Below are 21220 nucleotides of genomic sequence, written 5' to 3'. Positions count from 1 at the left end.
CTGATGCTGCCAATTGGTCCAGTGGTGAGAATCTTTGTCTTCTTGACATTGAGCCTCAATCCATATTGAAGGCTGCAGTCCTTGACCCTCTGCAGGAAGTGCTTCAGGTCCTCCTCAGTTTCAGCAAACAGGGTTGTGTCATCTGTATAACGCAGATTGTTGATGGATCTTCCACCAATCCTGATGCCGCATTTGTCCTCATAGAGTCCAGCCTCTCGGATGATCTGTTCTGTATATGGTTGAAAAGGTACAGTAGAGCTAAAAAAATGACACTCTGAGTACTATACAAATGACATTTCTTTTCGTCCTCAGTTGCAAAAAGGTCATATTTAGATTGGTACACTGATTCCTCCAAATTATCCCCTAGAAAAACATACTTAGCATATGCTTTATGGGAAAAGCACATGAAGAGATATTACATTAAATATTAATACATTAGTGCATTAAAATGTTGTGTTAAAATGTTGCATGAATACAGATGGTCCCTGGGAATTTTTAATGCATGATTAGTCCCTAAAGAAAAGGGCACTGGAGAATGCTACAGGGAAAGGTCACGGTTAAACCAAGGACGCACCCCGGACACTGTCCCCTCCTCACAGTCAGGGCAACCAAATGCCTGTCTAGGGGCGAATTCCACTCTCTGCTCCTGGCTGCTTTCCACTTCAGTAAATCAGGCTGGGAAGGCAAACTTCATCTCTTCCTGTTTGCACTGGCAAGAGGAGAGGTCTCTCACTTGAGGCAGAAAATGGTTTTTAAACAACACATACTCTTTCTTCCTGAATTTTTCATTAAAGTGCAAAGACGAATAATCTACAAATGACATCAGTGCCCTCTGGTGTTGCTGATCAGAGAATGAGAAAGTCTGTTTTGGAGCTAATATCGCTGACAAATCTTCCTTTATCTTAATCCCAGAGCCCCCTCACGGCTTGTGCTAAGAAAGTAGTTGTCTGACCTCTCAGCTCTCTAATTCTCATCTTCACCTTGCCCCACCTGCCTCACCTTGTCCACCACAACTACTTGAGGGCAGGGCCTGATGAGATCCTGAGCGCTGGGAGTGTAATCTCTTAGAAAAGTCAAAGGTTGAGGGAGTTAGTTTGCTTACAACTGACTACAGAGACAAATACAGGTATTATATTACCATTTTGAACTCATTTTTAATCTTCCCCCTGGAAGAGTACCCTTTCTAAGGTGACCTTAGTTTCATCTCAGCAATTCAAGTGGCTGTGTTTGGTTGAAAAAGACTAAACTCTCAAAAGTACCTTTCCCCGTTACATTTAAACATCATTATGAAAGAGGCCCTAAAATTGCCTTCAAGCCATGGTAGCAAATGAAGCTGCTGAGCTTCCAGGACTCCCACCAACAGTATTACTAGGAGGACAGAATCATTTCCTTTTAAAGCTCTGGTTTTCATAAAAGGGGAAAATTAGAGGGTATAGATAGAGCAAAGCCTTTGGAAAATAAAGTTAATTTTAGAATGATGGTATAGTAACATATTATTTGGCACATCCACATTTATTAGTTGTATCTGTTAACCCTAAGAACAGGCAGAGCACGCATGCAGCACTGAAAGAGAGCAGTATTTGAAAGTTCCAGATCAACAGAGCAATCATCTCTTCTTAGAAGCCACAGTCACAAAATAAAGGCTTCAATACTTTTGTAAGCTCACAGTGGGATGAAGAGATATTTTTTCTGTATAAATATAAATGCATAAATGGAGTTCTAGTGGCACAGTGCAATGTGCTGCTGACCGAAAGGTAGGCAGTTTGAAACCACCAGCTGCTTCAAGGGAAAAAGATGGACAATCTCGTGCAATTTACAGCCTCTGAAAACCTACTGGCGGGGTCAGCTATAAGCTGGTCTCAACTCGATGGCAGTGAGTTTGACTTTGAGTTTCTTTCCTCTCTCCTTTCTCCCTCCCTTAAGTTCTTTGGTTCAAAACCATCCACTATTAATTCTCTTGGTTAGAATCAAGCCTAGTCAAGCCACATCAAGCTCTTTGCTATATGGAACCCTCTGCTAAAAAGGACATATGGAGGCCTATCCTAGCATTCTGCAGTGCTTCAATATCTGTTGGGAACCCTGATGGCATGGTTGGTTAAATGTTGGCTGCTAAATGAAAGGTCAGTGGTTCAAATCTACCAGGCTTTCCGAGGGAGGAAGATTTGGTTGCGTGTTACTATCAAGATTTCAGGCTTGGAGGGCTGGTGGGCAGTGCAACTGTCCCCGCTGAGGTCACTGTGAGACAGAATCAGCTGGGCAGTGGGGTTAGTAGCTGCTTTAGATTCACTACTTTGTCCTATCATTTCTGTTTGAAGATTTCAAACCTCTACCTCACTGAGTGGAAACCTATATGGTCAAAGGGAAGTAAACACTCTGAAGATGCTCTGAGTTTACTTCTGGCAAGACAGAAAATGCATCCAAGCTCACTAGACTTAGAGGGAAGACAGCTTTTTAATAAAACATAAAACAGGCAAAACCCTCCAGGGGGCATAGTAATGGCAATTTATTAATGTGCCCATCTGTCATTCCATCTGACTCTAATGCCTCAATAATCTAAGTGACCTAAACAGAGCAAGGCAGTCAGAGGGCGGATGACCGGAATGGAAAGGTTAGCAAGAACATTCAAAGCAGATCAGAGTTCAGGAGCTGGGGGCAGGGGTGCTGGTGTCCACAGCTGGCTCAGCGCCCTCTTTCTCTGTGGATTAAATGCAGGGGAGGAGGAAAGTCATCAGTTTTGAAATGTGTATTTACTGACAGAGGAGTCTGTCCACAGCACATTTTTAAGCACAGAGAAAGGGCACGGAACAATATGCACAGTGATCTCATTTTAGAAAATAAAACAACAAAAAACAAAGACTCGTGTGTGCTGTCAGATGATGCAGAGAGAAAGGTCTGAGAAAGACACACGCTGAATTCTTCAAGGTCATTTGGTGAGTGCGGCGTCTCAGAGAAAGAGGGGATTTTGACTTTATAAACTTCTAAAACCCAAACTTAGCTGTCAAGTTGATTCCAGCTCATGGAGGCCCCATTGTGTCAGCTCAGAACGGTGCACGCCACAGGGCTTTCGATTGCTAAGGGGTTTTTTTTAAGTTGACTGACAGGTTTTTCTTCCAAGGACTTGAACCACCAGACTCTGTTGACAAGCCAAGTGCATTAACCATTCACACACACAGAAGTTCCTTTAGAAGGGGAGCATTGGTGGCCTAGTCCACAGGGAGCTGTGATGCGAACCTAAAGGCCTCTTTGGTGGTCTGAGTGCACCAGTGGCTCCTCTGGAGAAAAATGAGGGCACTCTCCTCTCATGCTTAGAAGGGTAGAGGGACAGCGCAGGAGAGGAAGACCCTGGATGAGATGGATTCATACGGTAGCTGGGACTACGGGGTGGGTGTGTTGAAGAGAGTGTGTTGAGAGAGAGACTGGCTCTCCATCAAACTCCTTTAAAAGAGACGTCCTGGTAAGTGTAGTGCCAGATTCCTGAGCTTGTCACCTGGCACTTCTGTATAGGTCCACTCACAGACCTTAGAGACTCAAAAGGAATTTTGTGCTCTGAGTGGCAGCCACCTCCGCTGGAGGTTCAGGATCACACACCCAGGAGAACTGTGCAGGTAGGGTCAGAACAGAGGTGGAATCGGGATCAGAACCAGGTAGCATCTGCAGTCAAGGACAGGATGCCACAGCATAGTCAGTGGCTCAGAGGACTTGTAAACGAGCACAAAGGCCGATCCTTTCCAGAGAGGGAATACAAATCAGCTGCGTTTCCCTGGAGAGTTAAGGCAGAAGCATGAGGCTGATTATTTATGATGACAGATGTTTTCCTTTGCCTTTTTTTTTCTGGGAGAGATGAATTTGTATTATCTGGATTCACTGGTATAGAGGGAACCCCTAAAACTTTTCAGAGGAGTCAGAGCAAGAAGATGTAAGGACTTATTAAGACAAGCAGCATGCAGAGATCTGCCACGTCTGTTGACTAGAAATCACACCAATTCACCCAAGAATTGGCAGTCTTTACACAAACATCAATTTGTATTGCACGAAGGTTTTTCTGAAGGCATGTTCAATTCTGTAAGAAGAGGAGGCAGAGGAGGTGAGAAAAGAATTCACAGAGGAGGTAGGATAAACCTCCAGGCCCCTGCGGGAGAGAAGTCAGTGAAGCGAAGGTTAAATACATTGATGTGTGTGAGTGTGCGCACGCACGTGTGCACCTGTGAGGTGTTGAGGTGTGGGGGCGGGGGGGGGTGTGTGACAGGGACTGGGTCTCACCATTTCTCTTCCTTGCCTCCTCCTTTGTCACTTTCTGCTGTGCCATTACATTCTGGGGTGAGCGCCTCCCAGAGCTGGGCTTCCCTGATTCGTTGCTGATGACAGAGCCATTCTCACTGGGAGACCTGCTGGAGGTAACCATAGCAACAGGGGAGACAGTAAGTTTAGACTGAAGCAGCCTCCTCTCAAGGTTATTTTATTTACACAGTGTAGCCTTTCTTTCTGGTTTTACACACACACACACACACACACACACACGAGAGAGAGAGAGAGAGAGAGAGAGAGAGAGAGAGACAGAGAGAGACACACCACTGTGGAGAGATATCACACACACACACACACACCCAGTACAGCATGGGTTAAGCAGCTGATTGTTCTAAAGTGCATTTGCTGGTGGTCAGCTCTGCAGAGAAGTTCCGTAAGCACAGCTCTCAGCTCTTTTTCATTAGCCCCCAGTGACTACGGAAACTGTGGCGGCTGTTTGTATAGCATGCCCTTTTTCTAAACCACAGTACTCGGGGCCGTGTTGTCGAGTGTTTGAATTATGGGGCATCTTCAGGCACATGCGCAGAACATGATTCTCTTGTGCCTAAAACACACTCCTTGACCACTAAAGTTAGCTACCCGCTAGTTCTACTCTGTGTGACTGTCTCTACACACAGAGAACGCTTTAACTTGTGGTAGCCGTTGTGGTAACTACTTGTATTTTGAAACTACCATTTGAACCAACCATCTAGCTTCAGACTACTTTTACTCCATCTGCTTTGTAGCTGACATTGTGTTAGGCACACAGAGATATTAAAACAGCACCCAGTGCTCTACCAGAGTCCCTGTCAGAAGCCTCTACCATGTGTCAGCAACCGTGGTGGTCACTTTCAAAAAGAGTTAATGAATTATTACAACGACCCTCTGACATGGTGAACTGCTACTCTTGTTTAGCAAGTGAGAGGCCCGAAACTCTCTATAGTGAAGTGGCTTAAACAGGGCAGGGTTGGGAAGTGACAAATTAGCACAGGAAGCCACGTACCCCCTTACAGGCAGGAGCTGTCCCAGATGGCCTCCCTATGGGTGTTTTCTATAAAGATCCCGGATGAGAATGGCCTTTACTCTGAACAAGCCTTGGGCCTCTCTCTTGCTCTTAGGGCACAGCATCTCTCCCAGAACTCTTTGGAAAAACTGAAGCCCTGCTGAGCTTCCTTGGTCCCTCCCACCTTGATCATGCCACCTGTAGGTGGGCTGGGTGTAATGGCCAAATGCCTGTCCCTCTGTGAGAGATCGTCAGGAAGCAGATATTTTGACAGAGCTCTGGTTTTTCCATTGTCAACTGTCCAGATTCAGAAGATAATGGCACATGATCCCTTCAATGGAAAACTGACTGGAAGAAAAGGTACTTGACCAGCAAGTAAGTAATTTTTAAATGGAAGCTATGCCTTCTCTTCCTTCTTCTGTTCCACACTCTCCTCATCCCCAAGGCAATGAGAAGTCTCAGTTCTGTATACTTTAGCACCCTAAAGACCACAAACAGTGAAAATGTCCACTCATGCCCATGAAATAAGGCCCCATCTGCTGAAAGTGTCCCATGAAACACTAGGGGTAAGTGAGATATTCTTTATTCCACCCAGCTCTACCTGAACCCAAAGTTCTACAGACAAGTATTAACTATTCCTCATGTTCCTTCACTGGCAATTCCTCATTAAAAATACCAATTGCTCTGATAATTTCCATTATAAAGAGACCCATCTAATTTTATTTCAAATAGCATTTCCTAATTTTATCAGGCCACACAACTCTTACACTAGAAAATATTTTCAGGAATTTCTGGGCGGAACAAATGAGTAATGTTCTTGGGTGCTGCTAACAGAAAGATTGGAGGTCAAATCCACCTGGAGGTGCCTTGGAAGAAAGGCCTGGTGATCTTAGGAAAAAAAAGCTTAGAAAAAAAACCCCAGGTACTGAAAACCCTATGGAACACAGTTCTCCTAATACAACTGGAGTTTCACTCCATGAGTCAGATGTGACACTGGATTTTGGAAGTATTCTATGAAACGAGCTTCCTAATGTGTCGTAAGGGAGCTCTGGTGACTTAGTGAGAGTTGTGCTGCCAACCCAGAGGCAGGCAGACTGGATCCACTAGCTGCTCTGCAGGAGAGAGATGGGTCATCTCCTCTCATGCAGTTTCTAGCCTTTATAAACTTGCTGGAGGGTCAGTGATCAGTCAGTTACTATTCAACAGTATACAATAACATGTCCACACTACTCTATTTCCTTCCAGTGAACAGAGTGCATTTTTAACACTGCAACTCAGATCATGTGATTTTAAGACCTCAAGCAATTTCTGATCTTCATTCACAATAAAATGTCAAGTCCTGACTTGCATCTATGAAGCCTGATATGATCTAACCCCTTTACTCTTTAGCTCTCCCTCCCTAATTCACAGCAGCCTCCTTGGCTTCTCTCCCTTCTCTAGCTTTGCATATACTATTCCCCCTCGATCGGACACTTTTGCTCTACACAGCCTCATGGCTTACACCTCCTTTCAACTGGGTCGTTCTCAAATGCCATTTCATCAGACCTTCCTGGACTTCTTATCTACCATTGCAATGTGCCCCCTCTCTCTCTAACCTCTTATTTACTTTGGATATTTTTTCTTATTCATGCCTCCTAAATTATTATGCATCTATTTCTCATTTGTTTATTCTCTCTTCCCTCATAACAGACTGTACATTTTTTTGAGAACAAGAACATAGTTTTCCTCCCAGCAACATTTCCAGTGTCTGGTAAATAAGCTGATAAACAAGAGGGAAAGAGCTTCAACAAGACAGACTGACACAGTGACTGCAGCCATGGTCTCAAGTGTGTCCGAGATGATCTTGATGGCACAGGCTACAGGACAGCATGCAAATTAGTAGTTCTGGGGTCACTATGCATCTTATTAAGCCTGAAGGCACTTAACAACAATGACAAAGGTTGGGAAGTGGGGGAAAGGGAGGCAGGAAGCAGAAACGAACAGCTTCTCTAGCAGCTAAGTCGTCTCCTACAAGGGAGAAGGGGGCTGGCAATGGGTGCTGGTTTTAGTAAGCTGGGCCTGCTCCAAGCTTCATTACTTCATTATGGTGCAAAGTCCTTCTAACAAAGTTCCTACCTCACTGGCCACTCTGTTCTGTCCTATAGGGTCACTATGAGTCAGAATAAAGTCAACCCTGCAGACTCTAACGCCTCTCATTTATTATGCACACTAGAGTTGTCAGGCACCAGCAAGTGTATTCTGACTCCAAGAGACACTAAGTGACAAAGCTGAAGTGCCCGTAGTGTTTCCTAGGCTATCATCTTCACAAGAGTAGACTGCCAGGTCGTTTTCCTTTAGAGTTGGTAGGTGGATTTGAACCTCCAGTCTTTAGGTTATCAGCTGAGCACTTAACTAAAGCTAGACAACTAAAGTGGCATTTCTAAAAGATATATATAGGATTAGGTATTATTTGCATGTTAACTGTCCAGAATAAGAGGTGCATAGCAAAGTGGACTGGGAGCCTGGGGGTGTGGGGAGGGAGGACATTGTGCAACAATGAAAAAATCTTTTAAAAGGGAAAAGTGAATGGGGAGGTGTTGGGAGGAAAATGTGCAACAGTGAATGAACTTCTGTTAAAGTATTAATAAAAAAATGTAAACAATGCATGCTGGACATTACTGGATTTTTCCAGTGACTTTCCATGACCTAGAAAATAAAGGTCCATCTCCTAAGCCTGGCAGTGAAGACCCTCCACAATCTTAGTCTTCTAGCTTCATCCTTTACTGCATCCAAACGGCTATGAACTCTATAAACTCCAGCTACCATCACCCATATGACCGTCCCTTTCCACTCCCAGCTCTCTCAGAGACTGTGACTTTACCTCTCCCTTTCCCCTACCTCCCTATTCATCCCTCCTTCTGGAAGCCTTCCCAGACCAGACTGAGTTCTCCCCCTCCCTTTCCCATAGAACAGCACTCTAAAGTGGGCACCCACACACCATGCCAGATATTCTGGCTATTTCTTCCTCTGTCTCTGCCATCATGAGGTTCTTGAGCTGGAAATTAAGCTTGCTGTTTTTTCTTTTAAAAAAAAATAAATTGTGGCAAAAAAAAAAAAATATATATATAGTAATCCCTTTGCCAATTCAACATGTATAATTCAAGTGTCATTTATTATGTTCAACATGTGGTGCAACTATTATTAATGTTCTTTTCTAAATTATTCTGCTACCATTAACAGCAACTTGTGGCCCCTAAAGGCTTATTGATTTCTGTAGCCCTCCCAAAGCCCGTCAAAAGGCTCTGTTCACAGTGAAGATCAAGAAATGGTTTTGGAGCTGAAATAGTAATATTCAATTGAGAAACTAGAAGTCCTAGTGATACAGTGGTTAAGTACTGGGCCACTAAAATAAGTGATTTGAACCCCATAGGAGACAGACGTACCAGTTGGCTTCCATAAAGTTACAGCCTTGGAAATTCTATGGAGCGTTTCTACTCTGTGCTATCACATGACCATTACAAGTAGGAATCCAGGCGCTCTGGTGGCTTAGCGATTAGGAGTTGCACTGCCAACATAGAGGTATGTGGTTCAAATCTACCTATCGCTCCACTACAGAAAATGGTCAATCTCCTTATATGCAATTTACTGTCTCAGGAAACCAACTTGGGGTCAGCTATGAGTTGGTTCTTACTCAGCAGTACAGAACCATCACACTACGAGTAGGAATTAAGTTGGCAGCAATTAGTTTGTACTAAGAAACTGCCAGTGATTAATATTTACTGAATGTAAAGTGTTGCTTTCAAGAGAAAACATATGTGACATCACTACTCTTCACCTGCTCTTCACCCACCACCTGGTTAACTGACATTTCACACTCACGATGATAGTGTAAAAAAGTAAATCTCCCATCCAACTACTTTGTGCATTGACTATGTACATCTGGCAGTAACAAATTCTGAGGTAACTGGCAAAAATAATGCCAACTGTAATGGTTAAGGTTATGTGTCAACAGCTTGACTGGGCCAGGAGTTTCAGTGGTTTGATAGTTATGTAAAGACAGAATTTTATGTACTAATCTAATTTGGGAGTTATATGATACAAGCATCCTCTGTTTGTGAGGTGATGTAATCATGTTCCATTTTCACATAATTCTGATTTTTACCTAATAATCTGGTTCTTGGAATCTGACCGTGTCAGTAAGTGAGCACTTAGATGTCTGCCATCCCAAAGAGTGATTCATGAGAAGTAAATATTGGGATTCCCATTCTCTGGCTTGGACTCCTTTTCCAATATTCAACAACAAGTTATAAAGAGGAATTTATAAAGAGAAGAATAGCAGAGCAAACCAGGCCTTTGGACAGGTTCATTCCAGTTCAATCCCTTGCTGAGAATCTGTTTTCCCCTCTCAGAGATACTGAATTGAAATCTACAGTTTAACAAGATTCCCAGGAGATTTTTAAGTCTCCAGAGAGCTTGTTAAAATGCAGATTCTGAGTCAATCTATGGTTGGAAAGAATACAGTAGTTCCAAGCCCTAGAATTAAAGGGAGGGTTTCAGCTGCCCTTGCCATTATCCCTCATAGTGAAGAGGAGGTGGCCCCATCATACCTCTTTCTGGTTTCAGTGGACTTGGCAGTCTTGATGGTGCTCCCATCTTGAACAACGTCTCTCTCCTGAGATGCAGGCGCGTCTCTAATGGGCAGCGGGAGGACTACTGTTTCCTGAGTCACGGGGATGACTTCTTCGTCTGCTCCTTGCTGGCCCAGGTGTTGCTTGGCATAATCGAAGCCTTGCACTGGCTACAAAAACCAAACCAGTTTACAATCATATTTCTAGCAAAGTGTGACTGTAATGACAATTTGAAAGGAAGACAAGCAGAAAACACACTGGGCTGAGTGATACTTCTCAGTCACAAATGGACAAATACTGGATAACACCATTGTTATAAAGCAGGACTGACATGGGAGTTAAGGGGAAATTAAGAAAAGAGAGGCTAAATAATGAACACTGCATTGGAACATACGAGGGAAAGATCTGTTTAAAAGGAATATATGATTAGGAACTATTTGTATGACAACAGTCAGCAAAGTGGACTGACGGAGTAGGGGGAGAGGGAGGAATTATGCAACTATGAACAATTGTTTTTTAAGTTAACTTCAGGTGGGGCAGGGAAGAAAATACGCAACAATGAATGGATGAAAATCCAACTTTTCTGTAAACTTTCGTTAAAATCATAATAAAAAAAGGAAAAAAAATACATGGACTGGGCCATATTTGGTTTTCCAGTGATAGTTAATGTAAATACCTATCGTTATCTCTGTTTTTATACCAGAATCTGTGTAAACTGCACCTCTTTACAGAATCTTGATTGATAAAAGAGTGCTATGAAAAAATTTTAGTGGAAGAAAGATGCAAATGTGTTTATAAGAACAAACTTATTTCTAAGATCTTAGAACACTGAATTTAAGCCATGGAGATTGCTAATTTAGAAATACCCTTCATTGATATGTTAATAGGCTATGCAGAGTCTCCTACCTAGAACCACTGTTATCATCCCTAAGCACAGGTCTTACATAGCTTTGCATGTGCTCAGGGCAGAGTTGTGCTAAGCCTTGAACCTTATGAACTTGAGGGTTCTCATTTGAGAAGTGAAGATAATCTTATCTGCTCCACCTTACTTGGATATAAGTGGATTGCAGATCTGAAAACACAGAGAAACATGCAACAAAATCTGAGACAGTACAACCATTGATAATAAAATGGAATTTAAGGAATTACTCTTTAATCCAGACTTCTCCCTTAAGTAGGCTGGCTCTCATAATTCATTACTGGGAAATTAGTGAGGCTTTTATTATATAGTGTTTGCTATCCCAAGTGAATAGGGCAGCTGTGAGCAAAACCCAACAGACATCTATTAGCGGTGTAATAAAAAACTAATAGGCATGTTTAAACAATTCCTGGGGGTGCCTCAACTTTGCTTTATAACCCAAAGAAGCACAATATAAACATGAGACAGGACAGTGTGGTGATTAAGAGCAGTATTTCTAACAGTAGGCTTTCTGGTTCAAATCTTGCCTCTCCTACCGGCTGCGACCTGAGTAAATTATTGAAAGTCTCTAAGCACCTTTTCAAGCCATCTGTTAAATGGGGATAATAACTGTGCACTTGGTGAAATGTGTGTGTATGACAGGGTGATATTTCACCCTTCTCAGGGGCTCCTGTGAAGGTTAAGTAAGTAAACTCTTGTTCAGCATTTCCCTCAGTGACACAAACTAAAAGCCCAACTGAAATGTGTTATTACTGTCACTTGCATTTCTACTAATGCAAATAATGATAATCATCAGTAATCTTCAAGAAAGTTTGCAGACGAAACTCCACCTTCACCATCTGAATTGGATCAGAACTTGACATGGATCAGAAGCTCTCACTTCAGCAGCTATAATTTAGTTAAGAAATTCAGGGAGGCTCCAGATTTATGAAATCTAAGACTGTGACTCAACCCAGCAAATCTTCTCATTATGCTTCAGAGCAGGATGGAGGTTTATCACTAAATCCACCAAAGCGTTCTCATTTCAAGATGCCTTTTGCTCTGCTGTGGAGTCTTTGAGTGGTGTAAATGGTTAGTACTTGTTGCAAATCAAAAGGCTGGAGGTTTGGATCTGCCCGGGGTGCTCAGGAAGAAAGGCTTGGCACTCTACTTTTGCAGAATCAGCCACTGAGACCCTTGTGGAGCACAGTGTGACTCAGAATCAACTCAGTGACAGCTGCCTTGGCATTGGATCTCTTCCTTGATTTTTTGGGTGGCTGTTCCATGGATGGTTCCTTCAATTCCCTGGAAGACTCATTCTGGGAAGTGTGCTCCCCTCTCCTCTCCTCTGAGACAGTCACAAGACATCTGTGTGAAAGAAAGCATTAGTATTCTGATACCAAGATCTGGGATGTGTTCCTGTTACAGTATTTAGCTAAAGGAAGTAAATGTCTGTTCTGTTCTATTCCCTATGTTGGTGTTAACATGAAGCAGAATCGAGCGTTGGGATGACTTGATAACGTCCGTAGAATATTGATTTGCCTGTTCCCCCCCACACAAATAATTGATCACCAATTGATTCCATTTCAGAAAGGTTTCTTGGTGTTGAGCTAATCTCTCCAGATACACTGTTCAATTGTTTCCTGCCCTGGTCTTCATGATTTTATTTATCTTTCTAGATCTATCCTTAACCAGTCTCCAAAGTCATTATCCTTAAAACTATAATGAGGTGACACTAATCACTCACGAATAATATTTGATGGCAACCAAACTCAAGGTCCTTTACACCTTGGCTGCCACTATCTGTCCAGCCTCCTCTCCTAGTGGCCCTTTGTGCTGTACCTCTACACCTCATATTTTTATGCACTTTAGTTTTAGCAAGTTATTGTTTATTCTGTTTGTTAATGAAGATATAAAAGGTTCCCTGCCCTCAAGGGATAACACAGTTTTGTCCTTATTTGGCATTCCAGTACAGTATTTAACATTAGATGAGTTATGGCATTTAAGGAAAGGAGGTGGTAGTGTAGTGCATAAAATAGAGAGCTGCTAACGAAAAGCTTAGCAGTTCAAATCCATTTGCCACTTTGTGGGAGAAAGACAGTCAGTATCCAATGAAGATTTATAGCCTCAGAAACCCAATGGAGCATTATCATGAGTCAGAACCACCTCGGTGATGACGGGTAAGTAATTCAAGAAAGTCAGTCTTGTAGTCAGTAGGGAGCTGCATGCCCAACCTAAAGTCATATCTCTTTGGCAAGTCAAATCCACCAGTGACTCTGAAGGAGAAATATTGGCAATCTCCCTCCTCCTGAACATCTGAGGAAGGGTCAGCTATGAGTCAGTTCAGACTCTACAGCAATGGCTTTGAACTTTGACTTGATAGATGAAGCAACTATATGACCAAAAGCCTGAACAGGTAACTACAACTTTATAATGCTTCCTATGAATCACATTTTCCTTCCATAGTCCGCCATCTTGGTTGGACATCTACTGAGACACTTGGCCCCCAGTGAGGCAGCCAGTGTCTTCAATGACAGCAAAGCTTTCCCGTATCCCAGGTGAGGGGTACCAGCTGGCTCTGGCTTATCTATTCATCACTTCCAACTCTCTCGAGATTTGGCCCCTTATCTTTCATATTGGGTTGAAGTTATCCACTGGATAGTTCAGGCGACTAGATCAGTGATGATGGAAGAACAGAAAGAGGGACGGTAAGGAATGACAAGCTTAAAAAAGTGACCACTGTCATTAGATGAATAACAATAATAACTTTAGTACAAAAACTTGTTGATACCACATTTTGTCCTTACAACAACCCTGCAGAATAAGCAGGAAAAATATCACCAACTTCCTTTCACAGACAAGAAACAGTGGCTCAAAGAGGTTAGGGATTTGCCCCACACCACACAACTAAGTGGCTGCTTGTCCCTCAGGTTTCTGACTCCCAGGGCACTGACCTTTCAACCTTCAACTTGAAAATTATCTCTGATAAATTAATTTCCAAATGATGCACACTATTGACTCTAGCAACAATAAAAATATCCTCAAGTTTGTGTAATTAATTCAGTGGGATTTTATAAAATTTTCAAATGAAAATAAACTAATTTCTAGTATTTGCAAAACAGACATGTTACCCAAACCTTTTAAGGGAAAAAAATGCTCACTTAAAGAGATTAATTTGGGTATAATATTTATTATATGCCAGGCACAGTTCAAAGCAACTTACAGATATTAACTAAATCCTTAGAGCAATCTATGAGTACTGTCGTCACCCCCACTTTACAGATGGGAAAGCTGAGGCGCTGTAAGATTCTGTAACAAGCCTAAAGTCACATGGAGAAAATTCAAGAGAGAAGAAGCTGCTGGCTACCTTTGCTGGGGGTGGGGTGAGAGGTGTTACTGTCCCAAGCAGATAGATTTTCATGACAACCTTGCAGGCCCTCCAAGCTCCAGCCTGTTTCAGGCTGTAGCCCCAAATACTTTCTATTAAGGTTGCCTGCTCCAGGTGTCGTGTTATCATCAATATAGGAAAGGAAAAATTGGAAAAAGGCTGTAAATCCAACAACAAAGAGTGCAGAGAGCTTGGGAGAAAGGAGGTGGGCAAGGCCTCACCCCAGGGCCTCCTGCACGCAGCATTTTCTTAGCACTCAACCTGACGTAGCCCAGCTGACAACAATGGGAACAGGGTCATGTCCAGTATTAGTACCTTGTCTCTGAAGAAGGGTGCAGGTATCCACGGCCAGGCCTCAGCTCCCAGGAAGGCACACTCACTTCCTCTGCTTAGCATGTTCAATTAATTACTGAGGCTCAGCCAGGCTCCCCAGGACTGTCCTCTGGCCCTGCCACCTACATGCTAAAGACGCAGTGATGTCCTCCAAGTCTACGGATTGGTGGCAAAGGCTAACTTTCCTCATCCAGCCTCGTTGCCCTGGCACTAATTGAATTCTGCTCACACACACACCCCAGGTTGTGAGGAGTGATGCGGACGGCTCTCTCCTCCCTCCACCACTGCAGTGTCCCCGGGTTGCAGCAGCGGCAGGACTGCAGCAGAAAGCGGCAGTTCCACCCTGCTGGTCTCCCGTGATAAAAGGGCTTTGGAAATCAAAGTGTGCAGCCCAGGCTCATTGCAAAAGAAAACCACCCCAAACCACCATCGCTGCCAACACCACCACCAGCAGCAGCAGCACACCCGAGTGAGCCCAGTCTTCTCGTGGAACATAAACATGCTTGATTTTCAACATCAGCCAAGTGCAACGGACCGGGAAGGTACATAAAAGAGGTGACGAGAGCCCACAAACATTCATCACTTCCAGCTTCCACCCACTCCCTAGCCAGAAGGTAGAGTGAAACTGGGTGCTGCTCAAGTTAGCCTGGCAAAACCAATACAATTCTGGTTTCATCTAGAACAGACAGATGCCATTTGCAACCTAAGTATGTCAGGCTTTGCATTCCTGGGCCCAGCGACAATTAGATTCTGCTAATTACCGTCAAGTCTGAAAGGCTCCCGCTTGTAGCTAAGATGGAAATGAAATGCCCCTTCTTGGAACAGCCTCTTTCCTCCCTGCTTGAGTAGTTTCCAGCACACACATTCTCACCAACGCCACACTGTGTCAGGGAAGCCAGCACCTCTGCGGCAACAGAAACCAAACAACTGTCCCAGGGAACTGGTTATGTGGCCCGCATCTAGTCAAGCTGCAGGGTCACAACAGGTGTATCCGTTTAGGTAACAATGAAAAGCCTTTGTTTTGTTTTGCTGAAGCGAGGTGTGATCATCCAGAAGGAACTAGGTGTGAAATGTGACTGATTTCCCATGAGAAAAGTGATTACTTCCCTGGTTGACAGGAATGCTAGTGCCTAGGAAGTGCAAGGTGGAGCTCACGGTCGGTCTCACTCCTGCACAAGTAGACCCACCTCTGATGCTCAGAGCCGGAAGGAGATGTCTACCTGCCAGATCACAAGGTGCAGGGAGCTGTGGGATGTATGGGATGTAGAAAGAGCCCAGAGGTGGGGACCAGTGCCTGGGCCACCCCTTCCCTGCTCATTATACAACTCTGGACAAATCCCTTCATTTCTCTCTCCTCTCCTCTCCTCTCCTCTCCTCTCCTCTCCTCTCCGCTCCTCTCCGCTCCTCTCCTCTCCTCTCTCTCTCCTCTCTCTCTCTCTCCTCTCTCTCCTCTCTCTCCTCTCTCTCTCTCTGTCTCAGGTGCCTCATCAGTAAACTGAGAGTAAGAAAACCTACCCTGACTGTGACCTACCTCGCAGGGCTGCTGTGATGAGCAAATGAGGCGATGAACCTAGAAAGGCTAGCAAATTGTAACGAATTATTTCAATATTAGCTGGTACAGGTTCTTATTATATTGCACCAGGAGGAAATCAACGTAACTGGAAACTTAGCCTTCATAGCTCCTCAGCCCACATCCCTCTCAGTCCCTGGAAGGTGCAAAGAAGTAGCTCTGTGAAGGAGGACAGACTCCAGTCAAGCCACAGAACTGGACCATGATGGCTGCCTGGTCAGCACTCTGCAGTCTGTCCACTGTGGCAGCCTTTGAAGGTAATTCATTCCAGCCAACGGGAGGTCTGCTTCGAAGGTTTAATATCCCAGAACAACCCTGCCAATTGGCAGCCAACTGATCCAATTCTAAATAATGAGTTTCACTACCCACTAAAACTGTGCAACCTTGAAGGAATCACTTTTGCATCTGTGACAGGAGGGAGTCAGATTAGATGATTTATGGCTCTTTTTAGAGATAGTGGTGGATCCACGATAGATCACTTACCTTGCATGCAGAAGATTTGGGCTAACACTTCATATGCAGACACCATGTCAGTAGGGGCGTGTGGATTGCCCTGATGCTAAAACAGGTTTAAAGGACTAGGAACAAAGGACTGGAGATCTATTTCTGAAAACTGGCCAATGAAATTCTAATGACATGGCCAGCAACTGATCAAGAAGCTGGTGCAGGACTGGGCAGTGTTTGGTTTCATTCTGTATGAGTCGGTCAACTCTAAAGCAGCTAGGAGGGGCTCTTCCTTGGAAGAGGGACATGATGCTTAGAGGGGTCAGCAAAATAGAGGAAGACCCTCAACCAGGTGGACTGGTACAGTGACTGCTGCAATGGGCTCTCATGTGTCAGGAAGTGTGAAGATGGCACAGGATAGAACAGGGTTCAGATCTGCTGTTCATAGGGTTGCTATCAGTCAAACTGGACTCGATAGCATCTAACAACAACAACAACAACTTTCAGGCCTATCTAGTCCAGCTTGTTCATGCATAGTTTCCTCACCTGTAAAATCAAGGTGCCTCTCCATGGGTGACTGTAAGATTGAGTTGAGTTGCTACATGTAAAGGAATGAGAAGCACTGATGGTAAGGTGGACAGTAAATATGCAGTAACCATCACGTCCTGATCATAAAAATCAAGGCTCCCTTTCAGCAGGAGGCTTGTAAAGCCATCTTTGGTGGTGTTTGCAGCGGCCTCTGAGAACCCAGAGAGGGAAGAGACGAACCGTGCCGGGCTGGGCCCCTACTCCCCGTCCACGCACCTTTGCTCTCTGCGGCAGGTTCATCATGGTGTCTGGCTTGAAGTCGTTCTTGTTCTTGCGGCAGAGCACAGCAGTGATGATGATGATGATGACCGTGACCACGGCGATGGGCGCCAGCACCGCAGCGATGATCCACAGGTTGTTGGGCGGGTTCTTCACGACAGCTGTGGGGAAAGAGCAAGCAGCGAGCACGTGACAAGGAGCAATGAGGGACGAGGAAGAACGTGACTGGGGACAAATCCCTCCACGGTTCCCAAAACAGGAGGGCGGAGGCTAAGAGGGCCTCTTCAGAGAGGCTCTGCCTCTGTAGCTGCGATCTTGAGAAGTTCATTGAGTTAAGTCCAAGTCTACTCATCTGTAAAATGGGGCCATCACTTTGTGAGGAAGCAGTGAGACATGTGATGCTTTGGCAGGGTGTGCAGTTCCTAGGGGGTGTTCAATCACGGCTAGTTTTCATGGTTGTCAAGAGGCGGAGGAGAAAGACATATCATTGTCAATTCTCTTCAGGAGTGCTGACCATGAGCCAAAGGAGGACACAGGACAAAACCACCTGAGGATCAGAAGGAGGTGGGACAGTCAGGAGGCAAAGGCCACACACGGGGAGATGGCTCTCTGCATGAGTGAGGAGCAAAATATAAAATGAGTTGAGCAACTCAAGCTGGTGGAGAAAGCTTGGGAACACTTCCAATTAATTGAAAGGACCAGGCTAAAGAATCAGATTAAGGAAATGTGTAACTAAGGTGATTGTTAATGGAAAGAACGTGTTAGTAGTACAGCAGGTGCTTCTAGTGGTAGAACTGAGATCAATTAAACTGGAAGGAAAGACACAGTGATGGCCATACTTTGTTTTAAGATAGGAATGTGGGTTATATGGGTGGAATCTTTTAAAAAGTAAACAAAACCATTTACCAAACGTGCTACTTAACATCTGTGCATTTCACCAGATGTAAACTTTACCTAAAAATATCACTTTCATATTCAAAATATATTAAGAATCTTCATTTCTTCCTTCTTCCTACTGCTACCATCACGGTCCCAATCAATCAGTCTCGCTGTGGAATTACAGCTATGGTCTCCTACTTTCTCCTTGTCCCTGAGGTCTATTCTCAATACAGCAACTGAAGTATGCCAATTTTCACTTTATGACATGGGTTAGGTTTCAAAGATTAGGTTTTTAAGTGAAAGTTGACATTATGAATAACTGTACAATGACTACATCTGATCATAACATGGGGAGTTACTACACTATTATATTAACTGCCAAATTACATCATTACATAACCATCAAACTACTCAGAGTCCCTGCCCATCCAAGTTCCCACATCACCTTAACCATCACAGCCATTGCTACTCTTGCCTTACACGCTGGTGTTCTTCAAGAGGCACATGGTAAAAGTAGTTAGCTAGTAAATTATTTCACTGTTGTAAACACAGAAAGTTGGGTAACGAGACGGTTTATAAGTAAAGGGTATATATAATAACTTAAAAACAGAACTCAGATCACAGTGTTGCTGTTGTTATTATGTGACCTCAAATTGAAACTGACTTATAGCTGACCCACCAGCAGGGTTTTGGAGGCTGTAAATTGTCCATCTTTCTCCCAGGGATCATGCTGGTGGACTCACGCCACCTGCTTTTGGGTTGGCAGTGCAACTCTTTAACCACTAGGTCATCAGAGCATCTTAAGTTTATTCTGTCCAAAACTCTCTACAGGCTCCCTCATACATTGAGGAAGAGCCAGCCTGCGTCCGTACCATTTCTACAAGACTCTGAAAGATCTATCTCCATTACCTGTTTGACCTTGGATCTGCTATTCTTCTCTTACCTCCTTGAGCCCCTCAGGTTTCCTTAGTGTTCCTCCACATACTGGACACACTCCTGTCTTAGGGCTTCTGCACTGGCTGATCCCTTCACCTGACATCTACATGACTCCTTATCTCACTTCCTTCTGGTCTCTACAAATATCACCACATCTATAAGGCTGTGCCTGTATTCTGCACATAAAACAATACCTGTATCAGCTCTCTCTACAGCAGCACTTCTCAAACTTGAGAAATATCTACATACAATTCCCCTGAGAGGCTTGTTCCAGCGTGGATTCTGATACCATTGGTTTAGGGCGGGACCTGAGATTCTGTTTTTCCAACAAATATATGAAAGCTGAAAAATGAATGGACTGCCAAGAGAACTAGCAGATATGCTTTGGAGAGGGTGAAACCAAACTGCTCTTTGGAGGCAAGGATGTTTAGTCTCCTTCTCACATACTTTGGGCATGATGCCAGGAGGGACCAGTCCTTGGAGAAGGTCCTTGGAGGGGGGAGGGATAGCGTAGGAGAGGAAAATCCAGGATGAGATCGATTGACACAGTAACTGTGGATATTAAGTGTGCTATGTAAATATATTGTGGTTTCACCCTCTACAATATCTGTTAGTTCTCTTGGCAGTGCATGATGTGTTCAGTACTCGGCTCCAGAACCACAACCCAAAGGCATCAACTCTTCTTCTGTCATCTTTGGTCATTATCCATCTCTCTGACGCATAGCAAAGATGCTGGCCTGGATCATATGCACCTTAGTCTTCAGACTGACATCATTGCTCTTCACTCTGGAGAGGTTCCTGACAGTAGATTTTACATCACACACTTAATATCCTTTGCCAACACCATAACTCAATTATATTCATTCTTATTCAGTCTTCCTTACTCATTTTGTTCAACACAGAGATGATGGTGCAGAACCTGGCAGTGTTTCATTCTGTTGTACATCTAAGGTTGTCACATTGCTGTTATGTGCCATTGAGTCAACACCAATTCACAGCTGACCCTGTAGCAGGTTTTCAGAGGCTGAAAATTGCATAGAAGGAGATTGTCCATTTTGATTCCACAGAGCTATTGGTAGATTTGAACCATTCACCTTTGAGTTGGCAGCATAGCTCCTTACCACTAAACCACTAGAGACCCCTTTCCAGGAGATCATCACCTTTTCTCCCATCAAGTTACTGGGTGTGTTTGAACCACCAACCTCTATATACAGTAGGAGATGAGTTAACTGCCACACCACCAAACGCTTCATTAAATGTTCATGTTGTTGTTAATGAAGTGAAATCAAGTCAAGCATGACTCATAGTGACCCTAAGAAAAATGGACTTGAACTCTGCCCTGTCCTGTGCTATCCTCATCATCAATGACACACTTGAGCCCAGAGTCATCATGTCAATCTATCTGGTTGAAGGTCTTCCTCTCTTTTGCTGACCGTTCCAAGCATGATATCCTTCTCCAAAGAACAGCCTCTCCTAGCAACATACCCAAAGTATAAAGTGCTAAATGACATTTTGAATGAATACATCAGTGAACTACCATTATCCTTGTTGCAACTTGGTCCCCCACACAAGCTTTTTCACAAGATAGATTTTCAAACTGATTAAAGGGTAAGTCCCATCTTCTTGGTTGTTCTATTTTAAATTAATAGACTCGCAACCAGGTTTATATATCAAGCTCTTCAAATTATGGTTAGAATGAATTGGGTCTCCTGCTCCTGTTGCTGTCTAAGGCCTGAAAAGGTGGGGACCAGACAAGACAAAAAGATCTCACCTATTAGTGTGACACGGAGAGGACCTGTCGGAGCAGCCAACCAGCTTTCTCTCTGACTCGAACCACTTCCTGATTTCAACCAGTCCTCGTTAGGTATGAGGTGCCTCTCATCTGACAGCACTGGGGTTTGAACTCCAATTAGTACATAAAGAGCTTCTTTTCCACAGTTTTTAACAGTTGGTGATTAATCACATTATTAGATTCTGAAAACAGCTCATTAGATAATGTGCCTCTGTTGACATTAACACTTAATTGCTACTCTTTTTAGTAATTCAGTATTTATATGTGAGTTTTATGCCA

The 21220-nt window shown here is 43.8% G+C and overlaps 1 protein-coding gene across 1 annotated transcript in view; it reads right to left on the bottom strand.

Annotated features, from left to right (window-relative positions):
- The window catches only part of KIAA1549L (KIAA1549-like ortholog), a 153486-nt gene that overhangs the window by 89077 nt on the left and 43189 nt on the right, over positions 1-21220 (bottom strand). The window contains 3 exon segments of the mRNA XM_006903627.1: positions 4261-4388; positions 9874-10064; positions 17332-17495. Coding sequence (XP_006903689.1) covers positions 4261-4388; positions 9874-10064; positions 17332-17495 — 483 coding nt within the window.

This window comes from Elephantulus edwardii, unplaced genomic scaffold (assembly GCF_000299155.1).
Source record: "Elephantulus edwardii isolate Elephantulus edwardi_28Jun2011 unplaced genomic scaffold, EleEdw1.0 scaffold00029, whole genome shotgun sequence".
Lineage (NCBI taxonomy): Eukaryota > Metazoa > Chordata > Mammalia > Macroscelidea > Macroscelididae > Elephantulus > Elephantulus edwardii.
Note: the sequence above shows the minus strand (reverse complement) of the source record. Positions and strands in the feature narration are given on the sequence as shown.